Source organism: Phyllostomus hastatus, unplaced genomic scaffold, assembly GCF_019186645.2.
Source record: "Phyllostomus hastatus isolate PE091 unplaced genomic scaffold, TTU_PhHast_1.1 phas_scaffold_216, whole genome shotgun sequence".
Classification (NCBI taxonomy): domain Eukaryota; kingdom Metazoa; phylum Chordata; class Mammalia; order Chiroptera; family Phyllostomidae; genus Phyllostomus; species Phyllostomus hastatus.
In genome coordinates this window covers 11,812,691-11,829,371 of record NW_025334018.1, presented here as the reverse complement: position 1 = coordinate 11,829,371, position 16,681 = coordinate 11,812,691, and the positions used below count along the sequence as shown (strand labels likewise).

The 16,681-nt window shown below is 48.0% G+C and overlaps 1 protein-coding gene across 1 annotated transcript in view; it reads left to right on the top strand.

Moving 5' to 3' along the window:
• The first annotated feature begins 1,528 nt into the window (after positions 1–1,528).
• The window catches only part of SLC22A15 (solute carrier family 22 member 15), a 68,588-nt gene continuing 53,435 nt past the window's right edge, over positions 1,529–16,681 (top strand). Inside the window, exons 1-2 of the mRNA XM_045817205.1 lie at positions 1,529–1,828; positions 15,461–15,673. Coding sequence (XP_045673161.1) covers positions 1,742–1,828; positions 15,461–15,673 — 300 coding nt within the window. The 5' untranslated portion in view covers positions 1,529–1,741. The remainder of the gene's footprint in view (positions 1,829–15,460; positions 15,674–16,681) is intronic.

Genomic DNA, 16,681 nt, shown 5'->3' with positions numbered 1-16,681 from the left:
CTAAAAAAAAGCACTGATAGATAATCGTTCATTAGGTAAAGAGGAAATCGTAATGTCATGGGACATTTCAAACTCAAGACAATGACAGCACCACACGACAGGACCTGTGGGCACAGCAGAGTCGTGCCCAGGCAGGGACACAAAGCCTCGAGCATAGTTATTCTTTAAAGAACAAGAAAACTGAAAGTAAGCTAAACTTTCAAGCCACATGGCTAGTCAGAGAATTAAAGAGTAACAAAAGTAAGTAAAGTAAGCAAAGAATTAGTAGAATTCATAAATTAGAAAACAAAAAATATAGGTAGAAAAAAACAGGAAGTGAATACTGGTTCTTTAACAAATAATAAAGCAGAAAAACCTCTGGCAAGACTGATAAGAATGGAACACTAACAATGAACAATATTAAGATGGAAAAATGGGGCACAAATACAGCCAGAGCATGATTTTAAGAAACCCTAAGAGGACAAGATGAACAAGTTTATTCCAAAATGAACTTGGGTTCATTTTATATTGGTAAAAGAGTCATATTTCTCACTTTTGAAAGTTTTTCTTTGACATCATGATGTGTGGGAGTGAAAAAAGTATAAATTCATATTTCATATGATATATAGCTACATTAATAAACTGTTAGGTAGAAATAGGATGATTTCGTCTTACTCCCTAAATGTTGTTTAAAAGACGTTTTATAAAAACTAGCTAAAATAGAAACGTTTCTATAAAAACATAAGTAGAAGTGATTGAAGAACACAAACCATAAAGATCTGTGATATCTGCCTACCTACCTACCCACCTGTCTCTGAGCTCTCTCTGGAAAACAAGCCAAGACCAGACGGTTTCACGGAGAGTTTTACCAAAGACTTTCCCCTCGTTTTACTAAGCACTGAAATCCCACTGCCAAATCCAGACAAGGTCAGTAGGAAGAAGAGAAAACTATCTGCCTATCTCACGCTCTAAGATGTAAAATCGTACGTAAAACGTTAGCCCGTTCTGTCTTCCGTCCGATATAGCGTGGGGGTCATGACCTGGACAGTGGAATACTATGCAGCTGTTAAAATCAGCCTTCGGAGGTGGAGGAATGAGGGGACTAAGGGAGGCGACCACCGCCAACCCTGGGCCCTGCCACAACCTTCTTCACCTTTCCAACCCACAAGCTGCTGTTTATCCCTCCAGCGCCTTGGCAGCGTCACCTCTTGTCCCACGGATCAATCTTTCCCCTTTTGTGTTTCCTCTGTTCCTCGTGCATATTTCTATGAGCAAATCTATCTCACAGCTATGCAAGGATTGAGAAGAAATGTTGAACAGCACCCTTCTCCAAAGGATCTAGAACACCCCTCCCCACTTTTCATACTGAACTGACTGACACAAAAGGACAAGTAATGCTGAGTCGCCACCAGGCCGCCCAACAGTTACCGCGCCCTCTGAGCCCCGAAGCAGGGGCCTGAGTTGGACGCGGCTGCAGTTCCCATTTTCTCCATCGGAAAGGGCGCCTCTCGCCAAGCCACTTCCTCTTCCTCTCTGTTCCAGCGGCGCGGGCACCGATCCATCTCAGAAAAAAGCTCCGTAACAGGAAGCACGGAGGCCAGGGTACCGGGCATCCAGCTCCGGTCCCAGGTCTTCCGCGCGCAGCCCCGGATTCCCAGCTGCTTACGCCCCGCGCTCCACTCGCCCCGCGCGCGCTCCCACCCGAGCGGGAGCCGGAGCGGGTGCCGGGGGGAGCGAGGGCCCCGCCAGAGTCGGGGGCGCCATGGAAGTGGAGGAGGCGTTCCAGGTGGTGGGGGAGATGGGCATCTACCAGATGTACTTGTGCTTCCTGCTGGCGGTGCTGCTGCAGGTGAGTGCCCCGCCGCCCCGACAGCGCCCCGCACGTCCTGCTCCCGGGCGTTTGGCCGCGGGCGAGGCGTCCTCCTCCCCCCGCAAGGCTGGGCCCCACGCTGAGGCTCTGCGAGAATACCCGAGGTGGGGGGCACCTTCCAGCCTAACCCCCCCCCCCCCCCGTGAGGGCAGGGCTGGGCCCCAGGACGCCAAGGTCACCGGCCAGCCTGTCAGCCTCGGACCCTCCCACTATGGCGGTTCCGCCAGATCCACCCACCCCATCACCTCCAGTGGGGAAAGGAGTGAGTGTGTGTGTGTGTGTGTGTGTGTGTGTGTGTGCACGCATCAGGTGGGGATTGTGACTAGCTGGTTACTAAGGGGGGCAAAATTCTGTTGTTACTTGTGATCCACTGTGAGTATGAAAGCGAATTGTTGCTCTAACCTGTGGCACTGACACCTTGGAATGGAGACCTCCGAGAGAGCCCTGGCGACCTGCCACTGAAGGGTCCGGGCTGGAGCAGCCTCCTTCAGCTTTGGCTGTCAGCTTACCGCCTTTAACTGGATTTCGGGGGCTCCCTATTCCAGACGTTGTCAATGCACAGGTTTATTTCTCTCTGGTTTCCGTTCTGCTGGATCATTCTGCCTAGAGCTTCGGTTGAGCCTTCTGTAAGTCGAACAGTGCCATCTACGATGTGTGGCTGTGAAATGGAACCACATCTCCGTGGCACAGAATTCTCAGAGACTGTTTGCACACCCCAACCTAAAAATGTGGGTTCCCAGAGCTCAAGATCACTGCAGAAGAACGATTTTCCAGGCAACAGTTACTCCTTCTTTGCCGGCTTAAAGGTTCTATTTGACATCAATTACTTCTTCCAATAGTCTCAAAGACATTTTCTGCACAAATTCTTTATTAGTATTTACTATGAGTCAGCCATTTTACACATTCCTTCATTCAACGCATATTTAATAAGTGCCTACTCTGTGTTTAGCAGGGGCTGCAATAGTGGCCAAGTCAGAAACCCCTTTCCTGTGAAGCTCGTATTCTAGTGGGGTGAGCGAGGCAGGCAGCCAGTATGTAATGACAGATATGCTGAGGGAGGTACAGGACAGTCGTAGGTATAACCAGTCATAACTACAGCCAGTTCATCAGTTGCTTAAACCTTGCATGAGGCAACTGCTCAACAGGAAGCTGGGGATGGGGAGAGGTAAGGGTGGATACTGTTTCTTTCCCATTAAAATGATGGAAAGTTCAGTTGATTTTTATCACCAGCCGGCACTGCTCAGATGATGGACTGAAAGGTGAAAGCACTTGGTTCTCCAGCAAAGCGAGTTCTCAGCTCACAAATATGCAGTATTCGGAAGGTTCCTTGTCTTAGCTTTAAATGTACCTTCCCTCTGAGGGAAAAGTACTTGTGCTAAATTACAAAAAGAGTGTTTAAAACAGAATAGGCTTATAATCTTGTCATCTTTTAAGCCTGATTTCATTTGTAATACTCTTTCTTTGGGAAAATTCTTTTCCTGGCCTAACCAAGAATTCCAGGAACATAACTCCGAGGCTGAGGAACCCCACCCCCCATACCCTCCCCCCTGCACTCTACCTTTCGTGTCATCATCTTTTCATCTGCCTAGCCAGGAACCCGGGAACCTGGAATAAGTTTGTATTGAGTGGAATGTGGCACGAAAAGGGCCACTGTTTGGGGTTCAAGTCTCATGAAGTTTCCCTCACTGTTCTTTGTGGTTGACTCAGGCAGTTAGAGTTTGGTACCAAAGAGGCCTAAGCCCATGACCATGACTGTTCACTGAACTCTGCCTGATGTGTGGTTAGTATTTGCCACAGAAAAGCCAGGTCTTGGGATGCTGGGAATGAAGTGACTCACTGTGTATCTTGTACATGTGGCCTGGGGGTGGGGGTGCTTGTCTCCTTGCCTTTGTCAACACAGGAGAGGCCCCAGGCTAGGCAAAGATGGTTCCCAGCTGTCACATGTTTATGAAGACTCAACCACCCCTTTGAGATAGTGAGCCAGGTGGTCCTAAAATCACCCCAAGTTATCCTTGAGATGAGCATGGAGTTCTGCAAAGACCAAGTCTGTCCTTGGAGAGGCTCGAGCTGTGGCAACTGGGCAGCTGGCCTGCAGAGCGCCAGGCCTGGGGGGTCCCACGTGCGGTCGGAGCACGATGCTCTCAGCATTCTTTGGGGGTTGCTTCCTCCAACAGAGGAAAAAACCTGAAGTCCTTTTCAGAGTTGGCCTAAATGGAAGGAGGTTAATGTTGTCTGCTTTTAAAACCAAAGCACTTGTCTGCCGTTGCCCAGGATGGGTATGGACCAACTGCTAGCCCTGCACACTGTAGATGGGACTGTCAGAGGCAGGGCCTGCCTGGGGGAGGGGCCCGGGCCTCAGCAGGAGCCTTTTCTGCAGCTGAGATCGGGTTAATGACCAACCTCAGCTGAGAAACACAAACCCAGGGGGACAGAGATGGAAACTTGACAGGTCCTTTGACGTGTTCTTCCTCCTGGGACTATTATTACTTTTTAAATGGTTTTCAACTCCATTTACTTCAAACACATTCAAGTTCAAATAAAAGGACAAAACCACATTACAAAGCCAGCTCTAAAGATCTTTAGGTTAACTGTTTTCTTGGGTTATTGATACTGTCATATAGCTCCTCAAAAGTGACTTTGGTACCCAGTTCCCTTTGGCTGGGAGACTGTCCTTCATGTCCGCGCACACGTGATTGCTGGTGTCTCTGTAGCGTTCGGCTTTCAGACACCTAAAGGATACATGCAGATTTTACAGATTTCTCTCGGGTATAAGATGCAAATGCCATGAGACAGCGATATGTGGTTTTAAAGTATAAAATCTAAGGGGAAAAAAATGGCTTCATATAAAAATGGTGTCTTGCCCTGGCTGGTGTGGCTCAGTATATTGAGTGTTGGCCTTCAAACCAAAGGTTCAGCGGTTTGATTCCCAGTCAGGGCACATGCCTGGCCTGTGGGCCAGGTTCCCACTGGGGGGCATGTGAGAGGCACATTGATGTTTCTCTTTCTCCTTTCTCCTTCCCCCCCCTCTCTCTAAAACTAAAGAAATAAACCCTTTAAAAATAAATAAAAATGGTTGTCTTAAGAATAAATAGTAAGATTTATAATTTTACAGTTAGACAAATTCTTACCCTCCAAATATATATGCCTTCCTTTGGGCTAGAGCTACTTGTGGTATTTAAATATGAAGAATTCTGTTGACTTTATTGCTGTTTCTGTTTTCTGATGCCGACCCAGAGTCGATGCCATCACTACTCTTTTGAGTTTGAGTGTGTGTGTGCCTGTTTGCCAGCCTGTCTGGAGGAGGAGGCTGGGGTCCACTTCTTTGCATTTTGATTTCTTTCGACATAAATGAAAACAGACCCTACATGTTTGCTCTAAGCCAGAGACTCCAGCCCCTTGATTTTCCTCAGGGTCGTGAATCGTAGGCTGCAGTCTAATGTGCACGAGATTTAAAACATCCGCTAACCAACAGAAACATGTACCCTGTAACAAGCATTTGTTTCACCAGCGAAATCGGGGTGCTGCTGTGAGCCTCAGCTCGAGCTGTAGTGCTCTGGTGGCCCAGAATCTATGAGTCCTATGTGCACCCTTAACAACCCCAACCTGAAGTTTCAGACCCTAAAACTCCCAGTGCATTCAAATCATCCACACAGTGAACATCTTTTCACAGTGTTTTAGAAAGCGGGATGCCTGAACAAGTATTTTGTCGAAGAGGAAACTATTAATATACTAGTCACACATGTAAAGATGTTTACCTTCAGTGCTCATATGGGGCAGGCGTATTAAAATGACTATGAAATATCATTTCACACTTATTAGATTAGCAAACACTAAATAGGCTCCCAGCACACGTGTGATGAAAATGAGAAGTAGACACCGCACCGTCCGGAGAACGATTCCTCCTGTCGAGTGAAATGAAAACCCCGCATCGGACTCCGAGGCACACCTCCCGCGATATCTCTTGACCGTGTGCACAAGGAGATGTGACAGGATGTTTACTGCAGCACTCTTTGTAGCAACAAAAATTGGAGACCTCCTAAATGATTCTCAAAAAGGAACTGGATAATTAAAATGTAGTATAAATTTGATAGGATATAACAGTTAAAACGAAGGAACCAGATCTGTACACAGCTACATGGATGGATCTCTAAAACACAAAGTTAGGTGAAAAAAAATAACCAGCCTAATACGTATGATGTGACACAAACTGTTATTCTACATTTTGAGAACATGTGAAACAAGACTATACTTGGTCTGTGAATGTGTGTGAACCACGGGGCACTGTGGACACAGGGCGTGCAAGGATCCACGCCCAGTCCTTGGAGTTGGCTGCTCTTGGGAAGGGAGGGAGTGGCGCCGGGAGGGGAGGCGTGCAAAGGAGGTTTCCTCTGTGTCTGTAATGTTGTATTTTAAAAACCTGAAGCAGCCCTGGCTGGCGTAGCTCAGTGGATTGAGCGCGGGCTGCGAACCAAAGTGTCGCAGGTTCAATTCCCAGTCAGGGTACATGCCTGGGTTGCAGGCCATGGACCCCAGCAACCGCACATTGATGTCTTTCTCTCTCTTTCTTTCTCCCTCCCTTTCCTCTCTAAAAATAAATAAAATCTTAAAAAAACCCTGAAGCAAACATGATAAAGCATTACTTGCTAATTGTGGTGGTGAATCATGTTTTATTAATTTTGATTTCGTGTTATCTTTTCAAAATAAAAAAATGGCAAAGAAAAGATCTGTGTACCTAGGAGAGAATGCTACAGCTCACTGATTGAGAATAGCAGTTCACTCTTTTACTGGTACTCCTTTAACCAATGGTGGCTGTGCACTGTGGTCGCTCATTTACCACTTGGGAGGGTGAGGGAGAGCGCGTTTCATTCAGGGCGCTCCACTAGACTTTGTAGAGAATGCTGTCACAACTGAACTCTTTTTTTTTAAAGATTTTATTTATTTTTAGAGAGGGAAGGGAAGGAGATAGGGAGAGAGAGAAACATCAATGTGCGGTTGCTGGGGGTCATGGCCTGCAACCCAGGCATGTACCCTGACTGGAATCGAACCTGCGACACTTTGGTTCACAGCCCGCGCTCAATCCACTGAGCTATGCCAGCCAGGGCACAAGTGAACTCTTTTATCTGCTGGCATGCGTCACCACGTCCCGTTCTCCCCAGGAAATTCGTAGGAAGATTGCCTTTTGAGGAGGTGTCTCCAAGGCAGAGAGCTGATGGTTCTCGCCTCGCAACCACAAGCCAGGGTGAAGTTCATACCGTGACCATCAGTGAAGACCTTTGTTGTGTTTCATCAGCAAGGCCAGCTCTCCTGCCCCCGGGGATCCTTACCACCACCAGGGGTTCAGCTGTGACAGAGGCTCTAGTAAGAGTTTCGTGGCTGTCATGGCACCAGAACATGTGACCATCTACCGGGGTCCTGCGCTAGTTTGAGCAAGTTTTACGCCTCCCTGCCCTGTGATTTAGTTCCGCCTGCCTTCGGACAGTGGCTCGGATCTTGGACCATGATCTGGGGATCGTTCACCCAACGTGCCTTCCATTAGCTGAGGTGAGTGGGGCACCATAGGTCAAAGGCAAGATGGCTACACTTGCCCCCAGGAAGCTGCTGTTGTCTGTAGACAGACACCGCCCCCTGGTGTAAAGGGAGTGAAGCTGCAAACCTGTCAGACCCTAGGATTTCCATCGAGGGCATTACTGAGATCCAGGAGGCCTCAGGAGGTTTCGGAAGCTCCTCTGAGCCTGGAGCATCTCAAGGATCAGGATGTGCCTTCAAAAGCAACTAGCCCAACACCTCTACAGCACCCAGAGCTCCAGACGCGTGTCTGGCCAGGGCCACCCACGGCTACTCGACGTGTGCCTTGACAGAGAAGGTGTTACCTTCCAAGATAACGCACAAAGAGTTGTTAAAAATACAACAAGAAGCAATGTGAAGATGGCAGGAAAAACGCTAGACCCAAATGCCGTGACAGTCGGCTGCAAGGTGGCTGAGTGACCTTCCCAGGAGGCCCCTCCCCCCTCACTGCGCTCTTGGAAATGGCTGGATCCTAAAAGTTTACTTCACTTGTTTTGCGAGTTCAGGATTTCTTAATGTTGCCCAGTGCCCAGCAGTTAGTTGGCCTTGTGTCAGCGTTGACCTTGAGAATGCCAGCTTGGCTCGTCACCACAGTCAGACCCTGACCTCCAAGGAGGAGCCATGAAGTCAAAGACACACACAGCTGAGGAATCCTCTCTGACTTCCTGGTGAGCCAGCCCTCTGGCAGAAGCTAATGTCCGAATTCACGGTCACAGGGATCGGATGCTACTCAACAAATACTATGTAACTGTAGAAAAGAGAGACAATACAGAAAAAAAGAACAACAATTACCAGAACACTGTCACCCTGAGCTAAAACATGCTCACCTTTTGGCGTTATGACCTTCCAGACTTTTGATTATACAGATACGCACATGTATCACTTTTTGCAGAAATTTGTATTTTAACCTGATTTTGCTTGTCACACAACATTGGGAATGCCTGCTGGTGCTCATAAGGGAACCAATACATCTTTTTTAATGGCTGTAGCACCATGTTCCAGGACCTGGAACACTGCTGTCATGGGCTCACTTGTCTTTTGTTGCAAAGCTGGGCCGGCCCTCCCCTCTCTCCCACGGTCCCACAGCCCCCACATGCGCAGCCCGTGCTGCGGGGTCGTTCTTTGGCTCTGGCCTTCGCTTCTTCCATCAAACGTTTACCGCTCTCCTTGAGACCACATTTCTCCTGACCCCACTTCTCTCATTGTCTCTAGATGTTCTTTGTTCCAACTTTATGAATGAAAGAGCGGTTACTAGGTGTAAACTCTTTTTACTTCAAAATTCACTTTTATCCTCTCCTGTCAATACGTTTCTCCACAGTGTCCAAGAGGAAGACGTATCCCTGTCCTCTTTCCAGGGATATCCTCTCCCCTTGTCTTGGTTCTGGGCTTCTCCACCACGAGTTATCTCTCGTGGTCTGTCTTTCTGCATTCACTGACACCCCAAAGCGTGGCCTGCGTGGTGGACCTACGTGGTACGTGGAAATAGCATTAGCTAGCGCTAACGTGCAAAGTAAGTGGTTATTCCCTATTCAGTCCTTCCTTAACCTTCTATTTATCAAAGGACAAAGTCTCATTTGGTGCTGGCCCTTCTCAAAACACTTGCAAATATTTCTCTTTTAACAAAGCAAATGAACTAGAATTGAAGAATTAAAGAATGTTTAGCCTTTGGCAGAAAACATTCCCTAGTTAGAATTTAATAACCTTCTGTTTTAGTTGTATTTATTATTCACTTTCTAAAACTTCTTTTTAAACTGTGAAACATTTTAAATGAAATCCAGAGAATAATATCACAAATACACATGTACCTACTTCTAGATTTAACAAGTGCTAATATTTTGCCATATTTATTTAAGGTTCTGTCAGTCAAAATTCACCCGGAGAAGCAGGAAGCAGAACTCCTAGAATGGAGATACACGTACATGTATACATGTGTGTATCTGTGTTGTATATGTACATGTATAGGTATACGGTTATACATGTAATCAACGAATAATTTGTCATGAGGACCTGACCATATGCAGCTGTGGGAGCTGGCTCAGCAGTCCCGGTGGGGCTGCTGTCTTCGTGTCTGACGCTGGGGCTTGGAGCCTGCAGGCAGGCAGTCCAGAGGGGAAGGGGAAAGCCCACTGGGACACACTGGAATCTGTGTCCCTCTCACTGCCTCCAGCCCCGACGAAGCAAATGCCTTGCATCACAGAATTAAACACACACCTGGCCCAGGAGTCAGAGAAGCTGAAGGAGGGGCCGAGGAAGAGGAATCGGGCTGCAGGTCCAGCTGCTGGGTCACACTGACCAGGTGAGCCAGTGAAGAAGTGACAAGGTGCAGGAGGCATGAAGCAGCTGCCCCGACCCGCTGAGCATAAAAACAAGATGGCTGCTCCTTTGCTTTCACTCCTCCGCCCAGATCTTGCCTAAAGACATCTCCCACTGCCCACCTTAAATAAAAGCATACTAGCCGGCACTTGGCATGGTAACAGGGTGCGTATTTTTGTAGTTCCATCTGTCTGGTCCTATCCGTAGTGATGAAACATTTTATTTCTCTCCAGATTTACTTAAGTTGAAAGATTTGAAATAATTTAAAAGAAGACTACCAAGTAAATAATAGGGAACCAAACATGGGCATTTAAACCTCTGACGCGGCGTACTCAGATGACTGAAGTTTGGGAAAAGCTTCGTCAGCTGGCCCTGCGGTATTTCTTCAAAGAACACTAAAAATACGTTCTTTACTCTCCTGACTCTGATTGGGCTATTTCTTTGGCCTAAAATTTCTTTCCCCTGGTTTTTGTTCTGATCAGCCCTCCTGCAGCATTTCACTAGCTAGCTCAGGGGTCACACTTGGGGCCGTTCCCTTGTTCCCTGGGTTGAAATCCCCGCCCACCCCCTTCGTGCCTCCGTAACTGCATTCCGACCACGGCTGATGTGGCGCTTGTCAGAACCTGTCTGTACCTGCAGCTCTGGGTGTATTTGTTGTCTTGACCTGAACACATGTGCCCAGAAAGAAACAACTGTTTCTTATCCATCCTTGATATCACCTGAGACTTATAATATTGTACAATGTGTTACAAAGTGTTGGCACTCAGTAAAATTTTTAAAAAATTAAACTGAAATAACAGGAAGAAGGTGGACCAGTGGTGGTATTTCCACTTAATTTGGGAGAGAGAAAGGAACAGCTGCAGGTTAGATGGTGTGCCCAAAGTCTTAATTAGTGGTTGGAGCCAAGATCAAGTTCTAGAATTACTGGTTTTTAATCTGTTATCCTCTTTCAACCCCCTTACACTGTTCTGCAAGGAATTAGTTGAAATGTATCACAGGCTCTTGGGTTTCTTGAAAGGATATAGAAGTGTCCGTTGGGGTTTTTTCCTTCAGGAGAGGACAAATCACTGGGAAATCAGAATTTAACTATATCTACACTGTTAAATAATGATGCGAAATAATATTCCCACAGTAAATAATGCAGGCACGGCACATTCGTGACTTAAGAAAGGGGACGTTAGCGAGGTCTAGAGTGGTCCGTTGACTCTAGAAGGAGGGCTGACCTTGAGCTGAGCTTTGAAGCGTGGGTTTAGGGAGAAATGGGTCATTCCAAGTGGAAAAACATAAAATCAGAAAAAGCGTAGAAGAGGAAACAACCTGCACCCTTGCTACACACGGTGCGGCCCAGACCAGCAGCCTTGACCTCAGCAGAGCTCGATAGAAAGGCAGACTCTCGAGTCCCTCCCCCGCTTAGGGAATCAAACAGTGCGTCAGAGTTTGGGAGGGGCTGGTGGGGCTGTGCAGTTTACTGCTGGCTGAAGAAACATCCCATCTGACCCTCAGCGTAGGTTAGTGAGATATGAATGAATTAGGTAAGGATGTACTACTGGTGTCCGTTCTTACTAGACGAACACATGAAGTTTGTCGAGGTGTTGGTTTGCTGAAAGGTTGCCAGAGCCGAGGTCCAGGTTTACAGAAGGCATGTTCGTTTCACACCACACGGTGAGGTGTGGTGTCCGGGGAACTGAACAGGCCAGCTCAGAGCCCGGATGTGGAGCAGACAGCAGCAGGCCACGGGTTGGGGGGACCCGGGGTGCTGGACCGTTTATCGTGCATCCACTCCTGCGCTTTGACCGGGAGAGCTTCATGAGGAGTGACTCAGGGAGACTGATCTGGTGGAGGGATTAGATTAGAGTCAGGAAGAAATAAGACTTAGAGACACCAGCTATTCAGGACACGACAGCTAAAAATGTTTAAGTTCAAGAAAATACATCATATCAGTAAATCACCTTAAAAATATTTATGGAATGAACCCTTTGCGCTGGGCCCCAGGCAGCTGGTCGTGCCTGCGTCCTGCGTTTGGCTCAGTCGGTGAGACTCCTGAGCACCAGGTGTCCGGAAGACTAACAATAATGACAGGAATGAAATCACCTTTGATTTTTCCTGCTTTTTTTTCCTCCGAAAAAAGCTCTGGCCCCAAAGGTAGGTGGCTCCCAGTCTCATCCTGGTTTTGCTATTAGTGCTACTAGTAACCTTGAATGAGTCACTGATGGCTCTGGAGCTCATTTTTCCTCCTGCGAGCAGACGTCCCACGGCCCGTGACGTCATAGACAAGCTATTGTGGTGGGAGAGTTATGGAGACGGTTCTGGTTTCCTGAGTATCACAAAAGCTTGTAATGCTGTTAAACATGAAATGGCTTTTAAAACCTTCACTTTCTGAAACTTTTAAAATTTCAATCCCCGAGTGCATTTTAGTCGCTTTTCTAATTAGAATTATGCTGAGAGGGAACGGAGCCCCAGCCATCTGTGGCTCTTGCACTCCTTCCCTGGAGGTGGCACTGGAGACGATAGTGACTTGTTCCAGGTGTTGTCAGTCCCCCTCCGGAGGAGAACGGGTGGCGGTTTCTCATTGTGCCTCGAAGGCCCGTCTGCCGATGGGTGCCATCCATCAGACAGGAGTGTGCGGGCGCGTGTGCGCCTGGCAGTGGCGGAACAGGGGTGTGAGAGGAGACTTGTACTCTGCGGGAAAGAGGCAGCGTGTGAGCTCTGGGACGGTGGGGGAGCAGGAGACCAGCCCAGTGTCCCGTGTGTGGGCGGAGCATCCCCGCGACCAGATAGGGGCTCAGCCTTCAGCTTCATAGGACCACGTGACCTGCGTGTGGCTCTAGGGTAGAGGACCCAACAGGAATCTCTAGGCAAAGCTGAAGCATCACCTTTCACCTCACGTCATGGTGCTTCTTCCGTAGCGTGTGTCACGTGGTACCAGAGCTGCCCACCTCCTCCGTCTCCCTGATCTTCAGCAACACCCAGCCTGGCATGCGTGTCAGACTAGACACAGGCTGGGGCCGCTCTGTGGAGCCCACCCTGCGTAGACACGCTGTGTATTTCTGATCCTTCTGCCGACATGAAGCCATGGCCCTGTGTGTCCATTTGGGGGTCGGGGTGGTGCACATGTGCATGTGCGTGGGGGGGGCAGGGGAAACCTTGTGAGGGGTGCTGGAGGGTAGAGAAGAGGAGAAAGGTGGAAAGTCCTTATTCGGCCTACAGACTGCTGGGAATACAACGGATGAATGCAGATAATACTGACTCACCAGGGTTCCCTGCTCCCTACAGCGTGAATCAGTCTAGGTCTCCACCACCTCTTTGTTTTCCAACTGCCTCCTACCCATTGTGGTGTCTGCCGACAATGGCAGCCTCTTCGCAAAGAAACATGACTCAGATTCGAGGACCCTTTGGAGCCTTTCCTCCTTTGCCTAGAACACTGCTTATCCTAGAGCGATCCAGATAAGAATACGACGTGTTAATAATATGTTTCCAGCAAGCACTCGGAGCAGCGCCTGGCCCGTAGTTGGCCTGAGAGAACCGCTTGCTGTTATTAGCAGTGTTCCACCCTGGCCATTTCTTCGTTCACTCATTTGGCCAGTGCGTGATGCCATGTATCCAGGCCCTGAGTTATTTGCTTTGGAAGCCCAAAAGGTGAGTCAGATGGAGATCCTGCCCTCAGGGAGAGTATATTCCAATAGGAAAAATCGGTCAGCCAGTACGTACATACAATGCAGTGAAGAAAATGACAGGGCTCCAAGGAAGGTCTAGATGGTGCTTGGGTGGGGTGAGCAGAAGCAGAAGCAGAAGCAGAAGCAGAAGCAGAAGGGGCTTCTGGAGAAGCCTGAGAGGAAGGCGGGATGGCGGGAGGTGGCATCCGAGTTGCATGTTGGAAGACGGGAAGGGCTCAGACGTGTGCAGCGGAAGGAAGCGCTTTCCAGGGAAGAGACTGTGGGAGCAAACGCAGAACAGAGCAAGTCTGGAGAGACCATATAACCAGCTCGCCTTGCTGGGCTGAAGCCGTGCATTTACCAGAACCGAGTTTTGTGTCATTTCCCGAGTTTCCCTCCTTGCCCCATTTTCTGTTTTCATTTCTGTACCTATCAATGAAATTTCAGCGGGTTAGAATCAGGAGGGGCTGTGACTAAAACCGACTCCAGTGCCTTTATAATTATAGCTGCTGCTAAATGTATCACCTCTCTGTTGTTGTAATTACTAAGGTTTCTATTTTTATAAGCTGATCGCCTCCTGTTCTAAAACTTCCTTCATAGTATGCAAATGGGGCCAAGGAAGCAATATAAATCCAGAAACATGTTTTGCTTTGCACTTTCCAATAAATCACCCACGAGGCTGACCTGTGGCAGCGTCGTGCATCTCGAGAGGCCTGTGGCCATTCTGCTCAAAGCTGATTGGGCCGCCCTCCATCCCGCAGCCCACTGAGAGGGGGGAAGCCACAGCTTGGGTTTTGCACTAGCTTTCTGTTAGGACGCTCACAATGTGACGACTTCTTCATTCTTACCCTGGCAGTGATTCCATCATCTGCTTGTGATGAATCACCGGGCCTTGGTGCTTTAGCTTATCCACTTCACAGCTGAGTGTGCCCCTGCACATTGGTGTGGAAGGCACGGGGGTCAAGGGTGCGTGCACCGAGGAACGGACATACGCCGTGGGTGGGTCTGTCCGCCTCAGGCAACACGCCATCCAGTGGGGGTGTTACTGGGTGCTGCCGAGCAATCACGAGCTGTGTTTGTTTTAGACCCCTGTTCTGTTTACAGGTATTTTAAGACATCAACTTCTAAGTTAATAGGGATAATTTCTTAAAATAACAGTTTCTCACTTGGGAGAAAGCTCATCCATTTTCTTAATACATGTTCACCTTGAAATAATCATCCAGCAACGAGAGCAGATGTAAACAGAAATCCACAGCACAAAAAGGCTGCATTGGGCCCGAGAGCTTGCAGGGCCTGTTGAGAGCAGCCGAAGAGCCCGGAATAGCCGGGGACAAATAGCACATGTGCTCAGTACGTATCTCTTAAATGAGCAAGTGAGATACTTTTTTCCTCTAGGGAGACAACTACTTGTAGATTACACAATGGTAAAGTATAGCCAAAGGTTATCTCTTTGGCTATATCTCATAAAATGAATATCTCTTCCTGGAATTTTGAATTTCTTTGCATTGTATTGTAAGTTGTGTACTGTATTTTAAAATATCACCTAGTCAAGTACATATTATGCTTTCTTACTTTAATAAAGCACTCTCGCCTGGGTGCCCACCCTCTCATATATATGCTTCGTGTGTGTGTGTGTGTGTGTGTGTGTGTGTGTGTGTGTGGTGTACTGCTTTCTGAGACATTTAACTGTGCCAAAGAGTCTTCTTGTTTAAATAGTGAATTCAAGGCCAAGGTACTCCTGGACGCTGGCTCATGCTGAACTGGGGGTTTAGTGTTGAGGAGAAAACAGTTGAAATGTTAGTCTTCTAGATCCCAGCCAGTAATGTCTTCCCTCCCACCCACCCAGTGTCGAACCATCTATGCAGGTAGAAAAAATATCAGGTGCTTCACACGGGGGGTTGCTGATGGCTTCATAAGAGTGTATCACGAAGCTTCTTTTCTACATTTTTCTCCTTTGTTTCTGATACGTCTAGTTTCTATAGCTCATGAAAACACAAAAGCAAGAAACCGGTCATGCAAGGTTTGTGAGCTCACGGACTGTGTTTCCAGCACAGATGGTTTTGTGTGCTTGCTTCTCCAGCTCTACGTGGCCACGGAGGCCATCCTCATCGCGCTGGTCGGGGCCACGCCGTCGTACCACTGGGACCTGGCAGGGCTCCTGGCCAACCAGAGCCACGGCGGCCAGAGGGCTGGTGAAGACCGGGCCCTCGGAGCCTGGCTCCTGAGGGCCAACGGCAGCGAGATCCACAAACACGTGCACTTCAGCAGCAGCTTCACCTCCATCGCCTCCGAGGTAAGCCGGGCGTGGGGAGCAGGTGAAGGAAGACAGACTGTCAGGGTCGCTAAATGAACAGGTCTCCTGGTCCCAATGGAGCCGCCTTTTTGTCTGTTGATTTAAACTTCAGCCACAACTTCAAATAACTTCCTAGTAAATTTCAAACACATTCTTTTTCCTTCCTACTAAAAACAGGAGGATCATGATTCTTACCAAATTCGTTAAATGAAGAAAGAAACTCCAAAAGAGGTGCCCTTCAGTGATAGTGTCCTTTTAAAAAGTGAATGAAAATGTCCATGTTGGTTTATTACAGACACAAAAACCAACGAAGTGAAGAGAGAGAAATGTCATGACCCGTCTGGAGCATCCAGGGTCCATGTTTAAGTCCAGTCTGGCGTGCAGACCACGTGGCTGCACAACCTCAGGCACAAACGTACCACTTCCTGTGGGCAGAAGGCCTTGCTTTCCAGCGGGGCTTTGCTGGCCGAGAAGGTTCTGAAAAGGACCGAACCTCCTGGGCCGGTCAGAGGGGAATACACTGAGGGTAGACAGTTGGGCAAAGACAGACCCTGGGATGCGGGGCCAGGCTCACGCTCAGCTGGAAAGCACCTGTACTGCTCGTTAAAATAGTCCATGTTCTTCGCCTTCTCCCCACAAGCTCCCCGTTTGCTCACTGCCATCCTGGAAGTTTCTCCTCCATTCCAATTTTCTTGAGTTTCTGTCATGGTATTGAATTCTATAGTATACATCGACTGGCCATTTTCTACATCAATTGCAATGATCCTGCTGTGATTTTTTTCTTCTTTACCTTCTAACAAGGTGGATTATACTAATTGATTTTTAAATATTGAACTAGCCTTATATCTCTAGATGGCATATAATTATTTTTATATATTGCTGAATTCTATTTGCTAATATTTTGCTAAGGATTTTGGCTTCTGTATTCATGATGGATGTTGGTCTGAAGTTTTGCGGGGGTTATATTAGTTTTATCTGGTTTTTGTATGAGAGTAACCCTACCTTCAT